This window comes from Crinia signifera, chromosome 2 (genome assembly GCF_055691185.1).
Source record: "Crinia signifera chromosome 2, ASM5569118v1, whole genome shotgun sequence".
Taxonomy (NCBI): domain Eukaryota; kingdom Metazoa; phylum Chordata; class Amphibia; order Anura; family Myobatrachidae; genus Crinia; species Crinia signifera.
Genome location: NC_139218.1, coordinates 223,636,305 through 223,656,608, shown reverse-complemented (window position 1 = coordinate 223,656,608; position 20,304 = coordinate 223,636,305). Strand labels below are relative to the sequence as shown.

The 20,304-nt window shown below is 46.1% G+C and overlaps 1 protein-coding gene across 1 annotated transcript in view; it reads right to left on the bottom strand.

Annotated features, from left to right (window-relative positions):
* SYNC (syncoilin, intermediate filament protein) overlaps nt 1-20,304 on the bottom strand; it is a 41,976-nt gene that overhangs the window by 2,451 nt on the left and 19,221 nt on the right. The window contains exon 3 of the mRNA XM_083173865.1: nt 16,120-16,244. Coding sequence (XP_083029991.1) covers nt 16,120-16,244 — 125 coding nt within the window. The remainder of the gene's footprint in view (nt 1-16,119; nt 16,245-20,304) is intronic.

The window sequence follows — 20,304 nt, the reverse complement described above, 5'->3', positions numbered from 1 at the left end:
CGGAGTGGGTGCTATTCTGAAGAGGCTGCTGAGCAGCCGAAAGTTTAGAGATAGATTAGAAGTTTTTATTAATTTTTACACTTAGTCAGGTAGGCACAGTGTGAGGATTCTCATTGAATCCTCACACTGACAGCGCTGCAGGAGCTGACAGAAAAGCACGTCCTGTCAGCTCACTGCACACAGAGGAGACACTGTCTTGTCTCCCTGTGCGGCGCTGACAGCTTCTACTAAGAAGCTGCCTGGGCTCCGGAGTGCACTGAAGCCGGCTCCACGCTAGGTGGGGATCATGGGGGACAGGCGCTCCGTGATGGCGTCGGCCATTTTCTGAGGAGCTTGCACGCTGAGCTCCTTCCCAAGAGGATAGCAGTGTGTCACAGGCGCATTCCAAGTGGTCCCCAGGCGAGGGGGAGACACTAGGAATAAGGAAATCAGTTAGTGGGAGCGGCTGACTGGGGGGTAGTTGGTGCCAAAAAAGTTACAGACCCCGCAGCAGCGGGGACTTTGGTCTCTTCCCTCACTCTGTTCGGCGCCAGTCGGGAGACGCAGTCTGCGGAGCTGAAGTGGCTGTATCCTAACAGTGTGAGGATTTCCTGGGCATCGCTTCCCCCCTTCTCTGGAAGAAGCTTCAGACAGATAAGTGGCTGTGATATACATTAGCACTGTGTATAACGCCTGTTCATTGTGCACTGTGTGATTTCTTTGCATCATGTCAGAGCAACAGTCTGTGGCTTTGGGGGAGGGAGCCCCTGTTACATTGAGCGCATTTAGTGTTTGTACATTCAAACTTGCCCCTGAACAGATGGCCAAGGGGGTTTGTGCCTGGCTTGCGCTGGTGTGAGACCCATGGGCAGTGAACCCCAGAGGGTAGAGCAACCAGAGCCTGGGTGGGCCAGTGCCCTGGGCAGGTCTGTTAATGCCTTAGTGCAATTGTTGTACAGGCAGAGTGATGTTTTGGTGTCTTCCCCTAAACCTATGTCATCCTCTCAGCAGTCCTCAGGCTCCTTGCCTCTAACCCAAGCAGATCCTGGACTCTTACAGGTTATGCAGGACACTGTGTCTGGAGAGGAAGGAGAGTGCATGCCAGACATTCCCTGGGATCAGTGTGATGATTCTGAGGAAACCTCGGCCCCTGGGGTGGAGGATTTGATTGCTGCTGTTAAGCAGGCTTTAAATTTGTCAGAGGAGGACAAAACTCCTTTTCAAAGGGGTGTTTAAACGGCAGCGTAGAGAGGCTGTTACCTTCCCTGCAGATGAGGGTTTACAGGATATTCCAGGATATTCTGGAAGGGTCTTGGAAAACGCCCGATAAGAGGCTTCAAATGCCTAAGAGGTTTTTAAGTATTTATCCTATGCCAGAGGCACATGCAGCCCTCTGGGAGAAAGTGCCTGTTGTGGATGCTTCTGTGGCAAGGCTTTCCAAAGCTACTGTGCTACCTGTCCAGGGGGGTGCAGCTTATAAAGACCCCGTGGACAAGAAACTTGAAGGAAACCTCAAAGCCATATTTGAAGGGGTGGGGTTTACTCTGCGACCCCCTTGTCGCGTCAGCCTGGGTCTCGGAGGCTATGATTGTCTAGGCTAGCAATTTGTGTACTATTTTGCATGCTGATCCAGGTGTGTTAGTGCTAGCTGAAAAGTTGAAAGCAACTTGCGGAATATGTGCTAGAGGCAGAGGAAGAAGCTCTTTTAAGATGGCTTCTAGAGTATCCACTGTGTCCGTCAATGCCAGGAGAGTCTTTAGGCTCAAGGCATGGGAGGCGGATAATAAATCAAAAAAGGCCTTAGAGGCATTGGCTTTTAAGGGAAAGCTGTTATTTGAGCTTGAGATTAAGCATGCCACGGGAGGCAAAAGTACTTTTCTGCCGCCCCCTGCGGCAAAACAGACTTCCAGGTTTTCAGCTTTTGGCCCTCCCCTAGAGGGGGTGCGTCCTTTCGAGGACAATCATTCAGGGGGAAGTTACAGTCATCTAAGGGAAAAGCCCCAAAGTCTAAGTTCGGTTCCTTTCATAAGAAACAGTTCCAAAGGTGATGAGAAGCCCTCGGCATGACTGCCTGGGGAGCCCCCCGTCTGTAGTCAAAGTGGGGGGTCGTCTGCTATGGTTCCGGGACACTTGGGCATTGTTGGAGCGGGGTCCCTGGGTGTTGGACATTGTATCACAGGGATACAAAATCCCTTTCAAAGGTCTTCCTCCGAGAAGATTTTTGCCCACACCATTACCAAAGGAGTCTCGGCTCCGAACTGCTCTTTTGGGGGCGGCTCAGTCCCTTCTAGAAAAAGGAGTGGTGATCCCGGTCCCTCAGGGAGAATGGAAAACAGGTTTCTACTCCATTCTGTTTTTAGTGCCCAAGCCAGACGGTACCTTCAGACCGATCTTAAAATGTAAAATCTTTAAATCTCCACTTGTGGGTGGACCACTTCAAGATGGAGTCTCTGCGGTCTGTGCTTCTCAGCCTGGACCAGGGAGAATTTTTGGCATCCATGGATATCCAGGACGCATATCTACATGTCCCAGTTCACCTGGAGCACCAAACACTCCTGAGGTTTGCAATAGGGGACCGGCATTTCCAATTCCAGGCGTTGCCCTTTGGACTGGCCACAGCTCCAAGGGTGTTCACCAAAATCATGTTGGTGATGGCGGCTGCTCTCCGATTGAGGGGTATCATTGTGAAACCTTATCTGGACGACCTGCTGTTCAAAGCAGATTACGCAGAGACTTTGCAGAAACACCTAGCGGAGGCTATTCAGTTTTTGCAAGTTCACGGTTGGCTTTAAAACTTACAAAAGTCTTAACTTGTCCCATCACAGAGGATTCAGTTCCTGGGGTGATCCTGGATACTAATTTACATCGAGTATTCCTGCCAGAGACAAAGGCCAAGGACATGTCTCTCTTGGTAAGGGGGATTCTGGATTCACAGACTCCCTCGGTCTGGAAGTGCTTAAAGTTGCTGGGCAAAATGGTGGCGACTTTTGAGACGCTACGGTTTGCCAGGTTCAACCATCAGGTTCCCAGGTTTTATGCCAGGACACGGGATCCTTTAGCATCCGCGGTGGATGCAATGACTGTTCCTTGGACAGGGAGTCTGGCGTATGTTTTCCCGCCTTTTCCGATGATTGCAAGGGTTCTGAAGAGATTCAGGTCTCAAGGAATTCCGGTAATTCTGATCGCTCCGGATTGGCCAAGGAGGTCCTGGTATTCGAGTGTTCGGAGACTGTCAGTGGACTCATGGCGCCTGCCTCTAAGACCAGACTTACTAAGTCAAGGCCCATTCTTCCATCTGGATTTAGCTCGGCTGAATTTGACGGCGTGGCTATTGAAACCGCCATCTTGAAAAGCAAGGGTTTCTCAGAGGCTGTGGTGAATACCATGATTAAGGCAAGGAAGTCGGTGTCTTCTGCAAACTATTACAGAGTCTGGAAGACCTATATTAGGTGGTGTGACAGACAGAAATCTCCTACATCGAGGTTCCGTCTCTCAAAGTTACTTGAATTCCTTCAGGATGGTTTTTCTTCAGGTCTCAGCCTCCAATCTCTTAAAGTACAGATATCAGCTCTGTCAATCTTCTTTCAGAAGAGGATACCGGTGCTTCCGGAGGCGCAGACCTTCCTTCAGGGAGTTTCCAGGTTGAAACCACCATACAAGCAATCAGTGGCACCCTGGGATTTGTCTCTGGTGCTGGAGTGCCTTCAAAAGCCACCATTTGAGACCTTAAGTTTTTGACTTTGAAAGTGGTGTTTTTATTGGCGGTTTCCTCTGCTAAGAGGGTTTCTGAGCTGGGGGCTTTGTCTTGTAAGCCTCCCTTCCTTATATTCCATGATGATAGGGCTGTTCTTAGAACAGTTCCCCAATTTTTGCCTAAGGTAGTGTCTACCTTCCATTAGAATCAGGAGAGTGTTCTACCTGTGTTTCAACCCACCCGAAGGTTCGAAGAAAAGGAACAAATTAAGGAATTTGGATGTGGTGCGTACCTTGCGCATTTATGTGGACAGGGTGAAAGGTTTCCGGAAGACGGACACCTTATTGGTTTTGTATGCTGTTCACAAGATAGGTTGGCCTGCTTCTAAGCAGACGATTGCCAGGTGGTTGAAGTCAGTTATTGCTTTGGAGTATACTAAGGTTGGTAGACCTGTTCCGGCTAAGATCAATGCACATACCACCAGGTCTGTTGCCACCTCTTGGGCGGTTCGCCATGGGGCTACAGCTGAGCAAGTATGCAGGGCCGCCACTTGGTCACCTTTTCACACTTTTGCCTAATTCTACAGGTTCCTTGAGTTCACTTCGGACGCATCATTCAGGCGAGCAGTGATGAGAGCTGCAGACCTGAGCGTACCCTCCCAAAGGACCGGCTCTTGAACGTCCCAATGTTGAGCTGTGTCACCAGGACCATTGAAAGAGAAAAGGGATTTTTGTAAGAATTTACCATTCGAATCCCTTTCTCTGATATGGTCCTGGTGACACAGCTCAACATTGGGATGTAGGAGGGTCCGTAGGAGCCACGCACCTATCCTAAAAATTTCAGAGGGGTAGGCTCATCCCACTGCATCCCAGAATCCTCAGTTCAACTTGCAAAGCCACTGGAATACATCAACTCAGTACAAACTCCTGAACATATTATATGCACAACTTTAACATTTCTTTGTAACCATCATAACATGAACACTGGCATACTTATGAGCGTAAGGGAGGGATCGCTGTGTCACCAGGACCATATCCGAGAAAGGGATTCGAACGGTAAAGGCCCCCATACACTAGCCGATTTTGGTCAGATTTCGGCCAGATCGGTCGGATCTGGCCGAAATTGGACCAAAACCGGCTAGCTTTGATGTCCCCTCAGATCTGATGCCCGGTCCCGTGCGCATCGGATCTGCGTCGGGTGGTCGGACCTGCTGCACGTCCGACCACCCGACTTGGGACCTAGTGGGGCGGCGTGGCGGTGGAGGGAGCAGGGGGGGCTGGGGACGCTGCGGGGGACACAGGCAGCATAGAGCCGGGCAGGGGGAGCCGGGAGCTGTCAGTAACTGAATAAAAAAAAAAAAAGCCCATACAATGAATGGGCGGCCTGTGATTGGCTGAGCGCTCTCTCAGCCAGTCAGCAATTGGCTGAGAGAGCGCTCAGTCAATCACAGGCTGCCCATTCATTGTATAGGCTTTTTTTTTTCTAGCACTGACCGCTCCCGGCTGCCTCTGCCCGGCTCTGTGCCGCCTGTGTCCCCCGCAACGTCCCCAGCCCCCCTGCTCCCACCAGCAGCCCTGCTCTGTAGCCCCCCCCCCCTGCTCCCCGGGTTTTTTTACATGTGATAAATCGAGACGATTTATCACATGTAAAAAATGGCACATCAAGTGCCAATCTAATCCAGCTCCCCCAGGGAGCAGCCGGGGAAGGTCGGGGGCGACTTGTTCTAAGGACAAGTCGCCCTAGTGTATGGGGGCCTTAAGTTCTTACAAAAATCCCTTTTTTTCAAACACAGCCTGTAACATGGCAGATAGTAGGTGATTGGACGTTTATCTCTTTATCATCCTTGAATTTATCTCTTGTTAAGGCTTAATACATCTGTCCCATTATCTGTAAGAGCAGCTGAAGTTTGATCTCGGGACTGCTGTAGAATATGATTAACCATAAGCATTTTGTGCTACTACAATAGTAGCTTGCAGTATCCAGGACCTGCAAGAGTGGCCGGCACCTGCAGTGGACTTGGGCCAGTGGTGAAGGCTGGCAGTATACTGCCAAACAGTCTGCAGTAGGCTGGACTTGCAGAGGCTGGGACTAGGTCCTGTGGTCATGCGACCTGCTAGAAAACTTGCTGCATCTCCTAGAACTCTGCAAAGCCTGGAATTGGGCCATATAGAGCTGGAGAGATAAACTGGCTCTGTTAAGCAGTTCTATTGGAACTAAATGGTCAGTGGCCTTGCAGACAGCAGTACCTGGAATATGCACAGCTGCTGGCCATTACAGAGCACCACACAGCATATGCAGTATACACTTGCATGCTTTTTAGCTGGAGACTGCAAAGGAGAGCAGTATCTGGAGTCTGGTATACTCTCTGGATTATATACCACTACTGGTCATTACAAAGGACACTGGCAGATAGTGGGTGCAGATATGCAGACATTCCCAACCACGGTCCTCAAGGCACACCAACGGTGCAGGTTTTAGAGATATCCAGGCTTCAGCACAGATGGTTTAATCAGAATCCCTCAGATACTAATTAAGTCACCTGTGCTCAAGCCTGGATATCTAGAAAACCTGCACTGTTGGTGTGCCTTGAGGACCGTGGTTGGGAATGCCTGGGGTAGTGTCAGGTCTAGACAATCAGACTCAATGGAAAGGAGGTTGGCCCATACACACTAGAAGATTATCTTTCCAATCTGGAAATTTGGGGAACAAATTACAATCAACAATTTTTTCCCAAAAGCTGGAAAATTGCCAAAAGCAGTCATCTGCATAAATTGATTCAACTAATTTGCCTGAATAAAGATTTTTGTCTGTTTTCCATGCAAATGGTCAATTGTGATTTACTCCCCAAAATTTTCAGCTTTTCATTCCGACCAGCTAGATTGGATAATCTTAGTGTGTATGGGCCTTTAGGCAACAACCTCTGACTTTGTTGAATGCATACCAATCTATTGTCCAGTTTACTTACTGCATTATGTCAACATAAACAAACCAGTCATTCTTTCTATCTGTTATATGTACAGGTACAAAGATAACTTCAAGGTCATATACACAATATGTAAAATGGTTAAATCTTCTACAGCTAATGATAGTTTCAACAGATGTTAAAGATTTCTAAGCTGCTTCAGTTTTAGGTCCCAATGTATCAAGCTTTAGAATGTTATAAAGTGGAGAGTGATAAACTCAGCCTGTAACATTGCAGTTAGGAGCAGATTGGCTGGCTGTTTATCCCTCTCCATTTATCACTTTTTGAAACTTTATACATCTGGCCCCAAATCTTATAAAATAGATCTGTTCCCAAGTTAACTTTGTATTTCAATAATACATATATACTGCATACAGTGTATGATTACAGATATAAATCATGTATTTGTATCTTCCTCACTTTTTTATGCACATGTATACAAAGCAGCTAAAAAACCATGCCTGTGAGAATGGAACATGTGTTGTAGGTGTAGGTGTCTACGTATAAAGGGGATGCGGTCATTTGGTCTACTGCATTATGGTCGACAGTCATTAGGTCGAATCCATTAGGTCGACATGCTAAAAGGTCGACATGATTCTAGTTCGAAAGGTCATTAGTTCGACAGGTCATTAGTTCGACATTGTCTATGTCGACATTCACAAGGTCGACATGGAGTTTTTCACTGTTTTTTGAGCCAACATGTGCCGACAGGCGGTATTTCGTGCCCTACCATCCACTAGGGCGTGGTGGGAGAATAAAATAGTGTGCCGAGCGTAGCGAGGCACCGTGCCCGACGCATAGCGAGCGGATGCAGTCCACTTTAAACTGTGTCCATGTCGACTGTGTTGACATTCAGGTAAAAAAACAGTGAAAAACCCCATGTCGACCTTGTGAATGTCGACATAGACAATGTCGAACTAATGACCTTGTCGAACTAATGACCTGTCGAACTAATGACCTTTCGACCTAGAATCATGTCGACCTTTTCCCATGTCGACCTAGAGTCATGTCGACCTTTTAGCATGTCGACCTAATGAATTCGACCTAATGACTTTCGACCATAATGCAATAGACCAAATGATCCCAACCCGTATAAAGTTAATGTTTTTCATTTCTGTGCTCTGACTTACCCAAGATTAATGAAAGATTGTGTGCTACAATATAAAGAAAACATGGGGTATTGCGTGTAGGGGCCTACACACAGGGAGATGTGCTGATCAATTTGTCTGACTCAGTGAGAACACTAGCCGTGACTGATTAATATCTAGCATGCTGGATATTTACTCGCCGGGCAATAAACATGCAGGGCTGCGCATCGCTTTTGCTATGGCCCTTAAATGCGTATCGAATTATGAGCATTTTCGAAGTGATCTAGTGAGATTGCTTAAGGCCCCCCATACGCTATGCGATTTGGGCACAATTTCACCTGATTTGGATGAATTGAGCCGTGAAATTGGCCCAAATCGCACATGTAGACATCTCGTCCGACCCAATACGCAGTCCTGTGCGCATTGGTGGTCCGACAGGCTGCACATAACATTTGCTAATTCTTACATGCAGCCCAGGGGACGGTAGGGGGCAGGGGATGCTGGGGGGCGGTGCAAGGAACCACTGAGCTGGGCAGGAGAAGACTGTCAGGCAGGGCACTTAAGAAGAAGAAAAAAAGCCAATACAAATTAATAGGAAGCCAGTGATTGGTTGATACCTCTCAGCCAATCAGTGGGGTTTTTGTATGTTTTTTTTTTTCCCAAGTGCTCCACCACTGCCTGAGTTCCCTGCCCTGCTCCCTGTCTCCCTCCTCTTCGTCTAACTGGTCGCGGGCATTCTCCCCTCGCCGGTGTCCGCTGCCTACAACTCCCCGGGAGTTGCATGTGATAAATTGCCAGGACAATCAGATCAGACTTGTTCTTAGGACTAATGTATGGGGGCCTTTAAGCTGTGTACACACTGAGCAATATGATCGCTGGCAATATATTGCTCAGCAATCATAATGCTCAGAGATGGTAGCTGATAAAAATGACACTGGGAGAAGAGGGGGAAGTTGCTGGTCGGAGGAGCATGGTCCTCCGAGCAGTGACAAATTGGGCGGCTGAAACCGGGAGCGCGCACCTTCCGATTTATCTCCGGTGCACACTCAATCGCTGGCAATATGGTCACTCAGCGACCATATTCCAGCGATTTTTATTATTTTTTTCACCCGTGTGTACGCATCTTTTAGAAAATGACTCTAAATCACTGTGTGTGTAGGTCCCATAAGTCTGCTACACACACAAGATATGAAGTAGGTTTGGATGTAAGTCAGTGTGTGTAACTGAAGAGGCAAAAGGTGGGGCGAGAACTGGCTGCATTGTATTACAAATAGGCTTCAGGAAATTGTAGTGTTTAAATGTATAGAAATAGATGGTAGGATTACTGCATATAACCGTTTTTGCAAAATGATTGCATTGTATAACATATATCTTGCAACATGTCCCATAAAGCATGCTGTAGTTTTAAAGAAGAGTTCAGAGCTTACAGATGTAGCGCCTCTCATTCAGCGGTCCACGGCACATGGCATCGCAACACATTTTAACAGCTTGGCGATTGCCGGATGAGTGCAATACCAGTGATCATCCACCAGGTGTCACTTTTTGAAATCTTCACTGCGCATGCGTGAAATGTGTGCTGCAGCATGTGCATGAAGTGACTACAGTATTAAAAAGCTCTGTAGCGCAGGAACTACTTTGCTACTACTGTACTGTCCAGTAAGCTACAGCACTGTAGATAGACAGTTCTTACCAGGTGTGTAGGCTAGTGGATAAGCGTGCTGCTCTGCATGTTGTACATTAAAGTACAGTATGCCTGAGTGATTATTAAAGAGAGCTGAACAAGAAGGCATATTCATAAACATAAATAAAAAAACAATATAAAGAAACAACACTCAGTAATAGCGGTATATCTGATCTTGTTTAATAACATTTCCGGGTTTCGTAGTCATGGTAAACAATAAACATACATATTGGACCAATATTAAACACGATCAGATATACTAATTACTGAGTGTTGTTTCTTTATATTGTTTTTTATTTATGTTTATGAATATGCCTTCTTGTTCAGCTCTCTCCTCCATCTATATACTGTTTTTTAAACTGTATATGAATACACCAATGAACATAGTGATTTAATAATCACACATGTGCTGATTTGTCCAATCAATGACAAGTATATATACCATCCCCTAAGCCACATGGATATTCCTTTGACAAAGCTGCTCCTAGTTGCAGGGAAACTCATCAGAAGCCCTGGTCACTGCCCCCAGCACTTCTATTTCCCTTTGGATCCGGACCAGCCACCTCCAGCGTTATTCACCAAGCACTCCATTTATCCAATACCACTGGACTTTGGTACCGTCACCCATCTTGGAGAGACACTGCTGTCATGCATTCCAAATGGAACAATTCCTCCTGGTGATTTAATTGTGGTAACTATCAAAATCTACCCACTTGCATCACATCACCAACTGGTACCTACCATGTGGGTTTGATTCTTCTTTGGACATTATTGGAGTTTATACGTTAGCACTGGTGGCATACATAGGAATGGATCCTTTTGTCCTACTTTAAGTGTTTTACATGTTTTTATATGATATTAAATATTGTGAATGTTCATTGGTGTACTAGCGCTACTTTTCTTTTCCTTTTTAAGCTTCAGACAATCAGCAGCCATCTTGGGGGATATAAGCCAGCCTCGCAGTTCTCCTTGCCTTGAAACACTTGTCAGCTCTCAGGCCGCGTTATAGGTTCCCAGACCTGCTCACACTCCCAGCCCCTAGGCTATACTATCAGTTCCCAGACAGACTACCAGCACTGGCTCTAAGGCTGCAGTATCAGTTCCTAGATCGACCACACTATCAAGAAACTAACCAGTTTTCAGACCGCATCATTTGTCTGCGAAGTACATTCCCATTGGCTTCCAAGCTATACAACCTCCATTATCCTCTAGTCTGATTACTTGCTATCTCTACTCAAGTGTTCATCCCTCTGTGTTCCCCAGTGTCTGTTATTTCCAATGTTGCTATCAAGCATTCAGTGCCATTGGTCCACTATTGATTGACCTCAGGACCCCACACAGTGCATGTTTTCCACAGCTCCTCACAGAATCACAAGTGAAATAATTAGCTCCACCTGTGGATCTTTTAAAATGTGTCAGTGAGTAATGGGTGTACCTGTCGGGTGTCCTGGAAAATGTGAACTGTGTGGGGTCCTGAGAACCGAGTTTGAGAACCACTGGTCTACATCAGTGAATTCTCCTGAGTACCTCTCCAGTCTGCCACAGAAACCTGGCCTGTCATGTGCAGTGTAGACCATATACACTTATGGGTGTCACTGGTGAAAACCACTCATTCCGCACCTCTGCTTTGGGTCATGCCAATTCTGTTTTTCCTGTGTAACACTTCAGGGCATTCCCGTGCATGAGTTTCCGGAACATAAAACCACCTAGCTTTCAGTTCCCTCCGCGCTCTACTGGCTCACCCAGATCATGACCGGGAACACAACAGGACAGTTCATAACAGAATCATGACAATATATTTTGCTACAGTACATTGTACTGTCCATCCCTTGAAAGGGGGATCTGCTGATTGCTGTGAAGCTCTGCTCTCCTCTAGGGCTGGAATCCTCAGATAAATATCGGACTAAGGTAAATATATATATATATATATTTTTTTTTATGTTCAGAAATTTGCGACCATTTCTGGTGGGGGCCGGAGAAGCAGAGATAGTGGCTGGGGAGGCAGAGAAAGCAGCTGGAGAAGAGGTGGAGGGTGGAAGGATGGAGGAGTGCTGCACCGGCTACGAGCTGGCCCCCACTGGCAGTCACACAGCACTGAGTCCCCCCAGCAGGGAGGGTGGCCGGGTGGAGAGCAGGAGCATGCTGCGCTTTGTGTTACTGAGGTCCAGCTGCTGTCCGCGGCCAGCCCGCTGCTCCTTTAGTGCAACGAGCTGACCATGGCCGAGCACGCTACACCACTCTGGCAGCTTCCTTCTCAGGATCGGCCTCCAGCGGCAGGATGCTGCTGCTGCCCCCCAGTAGTTTGCTTATCAGCTGTTCAGACCTGGCCCCCCATGCAGACCGTTTCCCCATAAAAACAACCCAAGATGTTTGGGATAAATTTTGAGTCACTGTAAATGCAGTGGAGACCTTCATCCAGCATGTAGAAGACAAGAATATGTCCAGCTGCCTCCCTAGGTTGTTTGAGTGCATGTAATGTAACTTGGCATAAACTACTCTAGAAAATGGGTGTAAAAAAAAAAAAAGTGTAATGTTAACTTGCACACCCTTCTTAATCAGTTTAATACTGCATTTTGTAAAAAAAAAAAAAAATCTCTTTGTTATCTGCTAAATGTTGGATGTGAAAGTTTTTATTTTATATTTTTGCATTTAGTGTCTGTTTTTCAGACTGTTACAGTTTCTCCTTATTACAATATTGTGGAAATGTCTGAAAGAGCAATTCTAGCAAAGCTATGCCTGGAAGAAAGTAGAGTTTGCATCCTTGGTTCAGGCTGTAAGGCTAAACTTCCTAGGGTGCATGCTTACTTTTGGCTGTTTACTGAGACATCCATGTTCTTCTTAAGCCGGATACCCATGATGAGGGCAGAGGATATCTTACAGATTCATAATCCAGGTTATTCCTTCCTTAAGTAATTTTTCAGCAATAGCTACAGTCAATGCCGGTGCGAGGCACCGGAGCGCCCCAGGCAGGGGGGGGTGTGCTCCGATTCGGCCACTGTACAGGGGGGGGGGGTGTCGGTAATTGCGGCGGCAGGCCACCGCAGCGTTTGAGAGGTGGTTGGCAGGGGGTGTTGGGTTATGCGTCGTTTCCCAGGGGGTCGGGTGATGCGGCGAATGCCGCTTAGTAACTCCAGGGGGAGGGAGGGGGATTGGGTGATGCGGCTGCCTAGTCACTCTGGAGGGGGGAGTTGCGGCTGCCGCCGGTGCCGCTCACCTCTGTGGGGGGGGGGGCCTGCTGCAAACAGGCACCCTCCAGTGGCCGGCGCCCTAGGCAAATGCCTAGAGCTGCCTAGTGGTGGTGCCGGCCCTGGCTACAGTCTTCTGTTCTAGGAATAGAGAATCGGAAAGAGGTCCTTAGAGTCACCAGTCCATTCTTACATGAGCAACCTCTGCATCCAGAAGCTGGAGCAGTTTGGTTATGAGGCAGAGATAGCCTTGGTGATTCCCTGGCTCTACAGAAAGTCTGTAAAACATGCACAGTCAAGTTTTCTAATATATGAAATTCATCTAGTACTTTACCACTGATACCCCTTGCTTACATGTTCTCACTTCTCAAAAAGATATACAGCTGAAGCTTGGATCTAGGAACAACAAATAATGTCAGAGTACTTTGTTCAGACTTGGATTTAATAAGAAATGCAGTATCTTCAGACAAATCTTGCATGGTGTAGTAAGGAACATTTTTTTTTGTTTTCTTTCCATGCCAAAGTTCTATTAAGTATAATGATGAGCCTTTTCTGTTATCCGGGAGATTGATTGATCCCAGAATTGAAGACTTCCTATAGACCCTGTCACCATATAGGCAAATAGCCTTAGTAAGCGACTGTGTAGTATAATATTTGCTACCACTTCAGGTACCAGCCTTGGCTGAGATTGGACCTAAAGAGGGTATTTTGATTCCAAAAGTGTCAGAATGGTGCTTTAGTTGAAGCTCTAGTCTAAAGGTGGCCATACATAGGACCAACTTGTTGGAGGCACAATGTCAGGCAGGAGCTGGTTGGTTGGTTGGTTGTTTATCACTCTCCATTTTATCACTTTTATAGCTTAGTACATCTAACTCTTGTACCGTTAGGCAGTGAGTGGGAGGCAGCTCCATTTGTAGAGATTGAGGGCATGTTTGTTTTAAAGTAGCCCCATTTCCCATTGCCCTTACTGCGTTCCAGCGTTCCAAGTATTGGTCCTTTCCGCGTTGCCTTACCATATTGTATTGAATCAGGTTGGCTAACTGCTGGTGATGGGGTGGCTGGTTACAGAGGGGTCATGTTCTTGACATGCTGTAGCTCAGGGGCCCCACTGCATCAAATCTGTGGGGATTGCGGCCTTGATTCGGCCCTGCCACCCACCAATGAGTAAGGGAGCGGGGTTTGTCTTTACAGATACTCCACTGAGTGGAGCTTTAAAATAAAATAACTATACTGTCCAGACACAGTGCTTAAAGTGGTGTTAAGCCATACTGTTGTATACTGCCCCAAGGATTTTTATTATCTATCTTCTTCCACTTTCTCACTGAATGGTCTGCAGGGGGGCTCATCAGATGCTCATTGTCACATATTTTGTTTAATTTAAACTCCCTTATCCATATCCTCCTACTGTGGTCAGTCTTTATTGGCAAACACATTGGAAGCCTTGAAGTTAAGCTATCTGCTTTTGTTCTTGATCTTTGACTATAATATTACTTTGTTCCAGCATGGCCTCCATTTCGTATGTTGGATAAAATTAAGTCATGGGCTGATATTGGGGCTTTCCATAAATTTGGAAAATCTGTGGCCTTCTATCTACATGCTGTTGCCCATCATGGGGACAATGTGCTCCATTTTATATGGGCATGGAAGATTCTTCCCTACCTCAGAGTCCAGATTCCTTAAACCTCTAAAACCCCCTTTTCTTTAGCACATGAATGTCTCCTGCTATCGCCCATCTCTACAAATAATTAGAATGGTGGGTTATATCTTGGTCTTATATTTTATTTCTATCATAATGATGACTCTTATCTGAGTTGTGTTGTTTGTTTGTTTTTGTTTTTTACAAGACAGGTTTTAACCCCATTGACTTTTCCCATACTTGTCCCAGATATATGACCGATCATGTAGATATTTATCACTTTCTTGTCTGATTGTTAGAAGAATCTAATGGTTGCCCTACAATGGGCTATTTTCAGACTCATCCCTTCGCAACAACATATGACCCTTTGTGTAAGTGGCTCACTTTGGTGATTAGCAGTTCTTCTACAATAAAATGTGAAAAACTTACACCTACTGAAAATAAATTGGTCGATGGCAGTTTTGACAGAGGTCTGTGTTTTTCACTTTTTGGTACTTAAAGTTGAATTGATATGTTGCCCCCTGTCACTAAAACTAAGGACCTTATTCTGGTTCACTCTCAGAGGCAAAATCCTTCTCAAATGGAGAAAGCCATGTGCACTGCAGGTGGGGCATATATATATAATGTGCAGAAAGAATTAGATTTGGGTGGGGTTTTCTTCAAAGTGAGATTTATATTGCAGTGTAGAAATAAAGCAGTCAGTATTTTCTCTGCACAGAAACAAAATAGCTAACCCAAATCTAATTCTCTATGCATGTTACATCTGCCCCACCTGCAGTGCACATGGTTTTGCCCATCTAAGAAGGATTTTGTCAGAAAGAATGAACCAAAATAAGGCCCATGGTTTTGTCCATTTGATAATGAATTTGCCTCTGAGAGAGAACCAGAATAAGGCTCTAAATTATTAAAGTGTTTCTCGAATACCACATGGTACATTTTAAGAAATAAGGCTTCTCACCCCCAACATATGCTAGTAAAGTGAGGTTTTGTCATATGTCGCCCTCTTATCTGTAGTTCTTTTTTTCTGGTCAACTGCTAGTATGTATTGTTACATGTCATATTTGCTATTATTTGGTGTTACCTTGCCTCGTGTTTACTTGTTTATTTGTTACGTCTCAAACATTGACTATTTGTTATAGTCACATATTTACTATTGTATTTTTCGATCTTTATGTTCTTTGCTTTGAATTAATAAAAACAAAAAAAGCCCACAAAAATAAAACATGATTGTATTGCCTTTAAATAAAAATTTCACACTGTTATTACTGAAAAAAGCATTTTCTGTAATGCTGTTTTTTGTTTTTGAACAAAATGATTGTACTACCTGCTCATATCCTAAAGTCTTATACACAGTAGGTGATATTGTTTACAATATCTCTCAGAAAGGGCTTTCTGAGCGATATTGTGGACAAGACCGGCTAGTGTGTACACTCTATGTAGTTAACGATGAGCACTCCCTCATGTCATTAACGACCCCCTCACCATCCATGCATGTCAGGAGGTGTGAGGTCATTGTTAACGATGGCTGACGTCACTCCCCCTGCCGTTGCTCACCTCGGAGCAGGCATTGGCTAGTGGGTATGGGGCTTGAGCTTGGTGTTTAATTTCAGCTGGACATATTTTAAGTTTAGCAAAGGAAACTGTTGGAACACAGAAGCACAGAAACCTAACAACCGTCCAGTGTGCCCCTTTGTTTAACCTTTTAGTAACTTCAACAATATAGAACATACTGCATCTGTGCTCATATATGCTTGTATACATGTAACTATAGATGTTCTGATGAATAAGTATAGACTTTGTCCATTTACAAGCAGTAAAATCTCTGTAAAACCATGAAGTGTCTAATTACTGAATATACATCACTGTGCAAAACCCTTTTTTGGATATTACATACTTGTAGATTGCGAGCTCCTGGGCTAAACTCTTGCGTAATTCTTCCATCTCTTTGTTCTGCTGTTGTTGCAGCTGGACCGATGTATTAATCTCTCGCCTCCTGTCTTCCAGCTCCTGCAGCTGTTCCTGGGTAGAAAGATGGTTTGGGGGGTATTAGATCTTTGCAGAGCTGATCTGGCATAGTGTGTTTGTTGAGAGAACTAATGTGCTGGCATCTGATTGAATATGTTATATGAGGAGGTGACACATGGGCACTTCCTGTGTTATTTGAGCTGCACCTCAATTTTGGCTGCCAAAAGAAAGTGGTGTGTGCGGATGGGATAAAAGGATAGCCACAGATTTATGGCCATGAGTTTGTTGCTGTTTTATAAATAGACGTCTCCCTTCCTAAGTAATGGAGCCGGAGGCAATAGTGCCAACGGTTAGAGTCAGGGGCGTAACTACCATAGGTGCAGGGGGTGCAGCTGCTATGGGGCCCAGAGCTGAAGGGGGCCCATCTTTGCTGTCAAACTAATATGTTTTGCATACATTTATCACCATCAGTTGCTAAATAGGGGGCCCTTACAAACTTTTGCTATGGGGCCTACGAATATCTAGTTACGCCTCTGGTTAGAGTGACACGAAAAGTTTACTTCTTCGTAGCAACACTGGACATCCCATCTGGGGGAAAAAGCATTGTCCTGATGAACTATTAGAAACTCCTTGGAGTGTATTTACTCAACTGTGGGTCTTCAAAGCTAGCAATTTGCACGACCTTAGCTACTAAATGTAAAACCTACAGCAGTAATACATAGTGAATCAGGCTTGTTTTGCATTTATTTATTAATTAATCTAGCCATCAAGGCCACTGGATCTAGTATATTTACTAAACCCCAGATTTATGGTGGCTTTGAAAACTGGGGGCAGGGTGTAATAAAGTCCGAGAACAGCCATGCAGGATGCTAGGTGAACTCTGACTTTTAATTAAAGGGGCAATAATTGACAGGGCATGGTTTTGCCTTGTTAGTGATTTCCCCTTTAAATAAGAGTTTGGAAGGCATCCTGCACAGCCAGCGATCAGGGACTTCATTATATTGGGCATATACACACATTAGTCCCCCTCATATATAATGCCCACAGTAGTGCCACTTATACACATAATAATCCCCACAGTAGCAGTGCCCCCTTTACAGATAATACCCATAAGAGTGTCACTTATATAATGCCACACAAACAACTCCCCCTGTCACTAACATGCACCCCATATAACTCTACCACCATAGGCGAATCTAGGGGGTGGTCCGGGGGTGCACAGGACCACCCATTAGCCCATTTTGTAGCTGAGGGATGGGGCTTTCCAACGAGCCCAGCCCCGTGTCTCTAGCCCTCTGGGAACCGGAGATACGGCCAGGCAAAGCTGGAACGTTTTCCCTATAGGATAACATGGGACCCGCTAATTCCGACCCCCACCCTGTTCAATGGCTGCCAGTTCCCCCTTCAGCATCACTGAAGCTCGAGGTTGATCTCAGTCGAACCCAAATCGCTGGGCTTTCAATCTGATACCAGGCTGGATCTATATGGATTAATTGGTTCCAGGGATATTGAGGTTAAACCGTTTTTTTTTTCATTTCTTAAATGTAATTTCATGACTGTTTATGTTCTTTGAGGGCAGATTTCTCTGGAACCAAACAGCCCAGTTTAACGGGACCAAAATCATTCGAAGCCAACTCAAAAGTTCTTCAATATGATACTGGTCTCATGTAAATGGGTCAGTTGGTTTCAAAGATATAGCTGGTTTGTTAAAGGGGGGTAGGGAGAGGAGAGTGGTTGTCTCTCCCCCTCACACCAGAAAATGCATCCTGGGACCATATTCCCAGGTAAATCCCTGCATTTTCTGTTGTGAAAGGGGTATTATTTCAAAGGGGCATTACGGTGTGCAGCATCATGTGTAAGCGGCATTATGTGTGCAGCATCATGTGTAAGAGGCATTATGTGTGCAGCATCATGTGGAAGGGACATTATGTGTGCAGCATCATGTGTAATGGGTACTATGGTGCACGGCATCATGTGTAATGGGTACTATGGTGTGCGGCATCATGTGTAATGGGTAATATGGTGTGCGGCATCATGTGTAATGGGTACTATGGTGCGCGGCATCATGTGTAATGGGTAGTATGGTGCGCGGCATCATGTGTAATGGATACTAAGGTGTGCAGCATCATGTGTAATGGGTACTATGGTGTGCGGCATCATGTGTAATGGGTACTATGGTGCGCGGCATCATGTGTAATGGGTACTATGGTGTGCGGCATCATGTGTAATGGGTACTATGGTGTGCGGCATCATGTGTAATGGGTACTATGGTGTGCGGCATCATGTGTAATTGGTACTATGGTGTGCGGCATCATGTGTAATGGGTACTATGGTGCCATCAAGCAAGAACCCCCTAGCAATGAGCACGTAGGTAAGCAGCACTTATGTGGCAAATATGTAATGGGCATTACGGTTTGTTATATAGTATGTAATGGGCATTATGGTGTGTGGCCTTATGTGTAATTGGCATTACGGCGTGTGTCTTTATGTGTAATGGGTATTACAGAGTTTGCTAAAATGTGTAATGGGCTTTACTGTGTATGGTCTAAAGTGTAATACCACACCCCTTTTTGTGATGCCTCGCCTCCTTCCCATGAGGCCATGCCCCCTTTTTGCTGCGCCGCGCAAAGGTCCCCCTGCTATTATGTCTAGATCTGGGACCACCCATTACCATAATTCTAGATTCGCCTATGTCTACCACCCCTTGTACAGCCCACACAGCCTGTACTTGCCACACTGCACTCCCTCCTGCAACAAATGGAGAACCTTGTGGGGGTAAGATGGCTGGGCAGAGGCTGAACTGCGATTGCTGAAGGGACACAATGCCGCCTTGTTCTTCACCCATGGTTATTGGACAAACCAATTTGAACAAAAGGGGTGATTCATAGATTGGCACAGTGCAGCTGCTTCTGCTAAATTGTCTTGATTAAATAGATGCCTCCTGCCGGCTTCTGTGACCTGCAGCATCGGATAATTTGCGTGAACATTGCCCTCAGGTTACTCAAGAAGGCCTGGCTGTGCACACTATTGGGGCCAGGAAATTTGTATAGGAAGAAGCAGACCCAAGTGGTTCTTAACTGCCGTCAAAATCTATGTTTCTAAGGCATATCTATAAAACAGGGGAGACATCCCCCCTCCCATTTCTCTGTCGTCCATTCGTCCAACCTGGTGACGCAGCTAACCATGGGATGTAGGAGGGTCCGCAGGAGCAAGGCACCTATGCTAACTTCTTTGAGAGGCAGGCTCCTCCCTTCTGCATCCCAGCATTCCCCAGTTTGTTTTAGGTGCCCACTGGAGTGGGTGCTGTGCTGACTGGCTGCGGGCTGCAGCCATTTGTAGAGTAGCTAGGAGTTTTTTTTTTAATTAATATTCTCTTCTACCCCTTTCACAAAAATATCCTGGGTTTTTGCACATGAACGCGCATCAACCCGGGATTTAGCTCAGTGTGAAAGGGTCTTGTCACCGCATACCGTGTTCAGCATTCCAGGATTTCTACCCAGGCCCAGACCGGGATTTCTACCCAGGTAAATTCTGGAATCAACACGGGATGCGGTGAGTGTGAACGGGTATTCCAGGTCAGCGTGACCCAGATCCCGTTCACTGCAGTGAAAATGCGCCGCTGGGAGGTGCTGAAATCTCCCAGCGCCGCCCCGGCCAAGTCTCCAGATGATGCCACCCGCCCGACTTCATTTCGGGTCGGGTAGCCAGTGTGAAAGCACTTGCAAGCCGGGTCGCACCCGGAATTTAGAACCCGGCTTACGACCCGGCTTGCAAGTGTGAAAGAGGTATGAGTTAGTGAAAGGCTACAGTGTGAAACTTCCTGAAGAAGTTCCAGAAGCGTGTCCTGTCAGCACTCTGTGTGCAGAGAGACGCTGTCTGCCCTCTCTGCATAGTGCTTTGATCTCCATGAAAGGAGGTTTCCTGGGCCCTGGGGTGAGTCCTGAACCGGCTCCCTGATTAGGGGGGATCTTGGGGGACGGACCCCCCGCTATGGCAGCCACCATTTTGACGGGCTTATAGGCAGAAAGCCATAGCAGTTGATGCCTATTACAGGAGTCCAGCACAGTGGACGCTTCCAAGTGGTCCCGGACTGAGGGGAGACACTGGAAGTAAG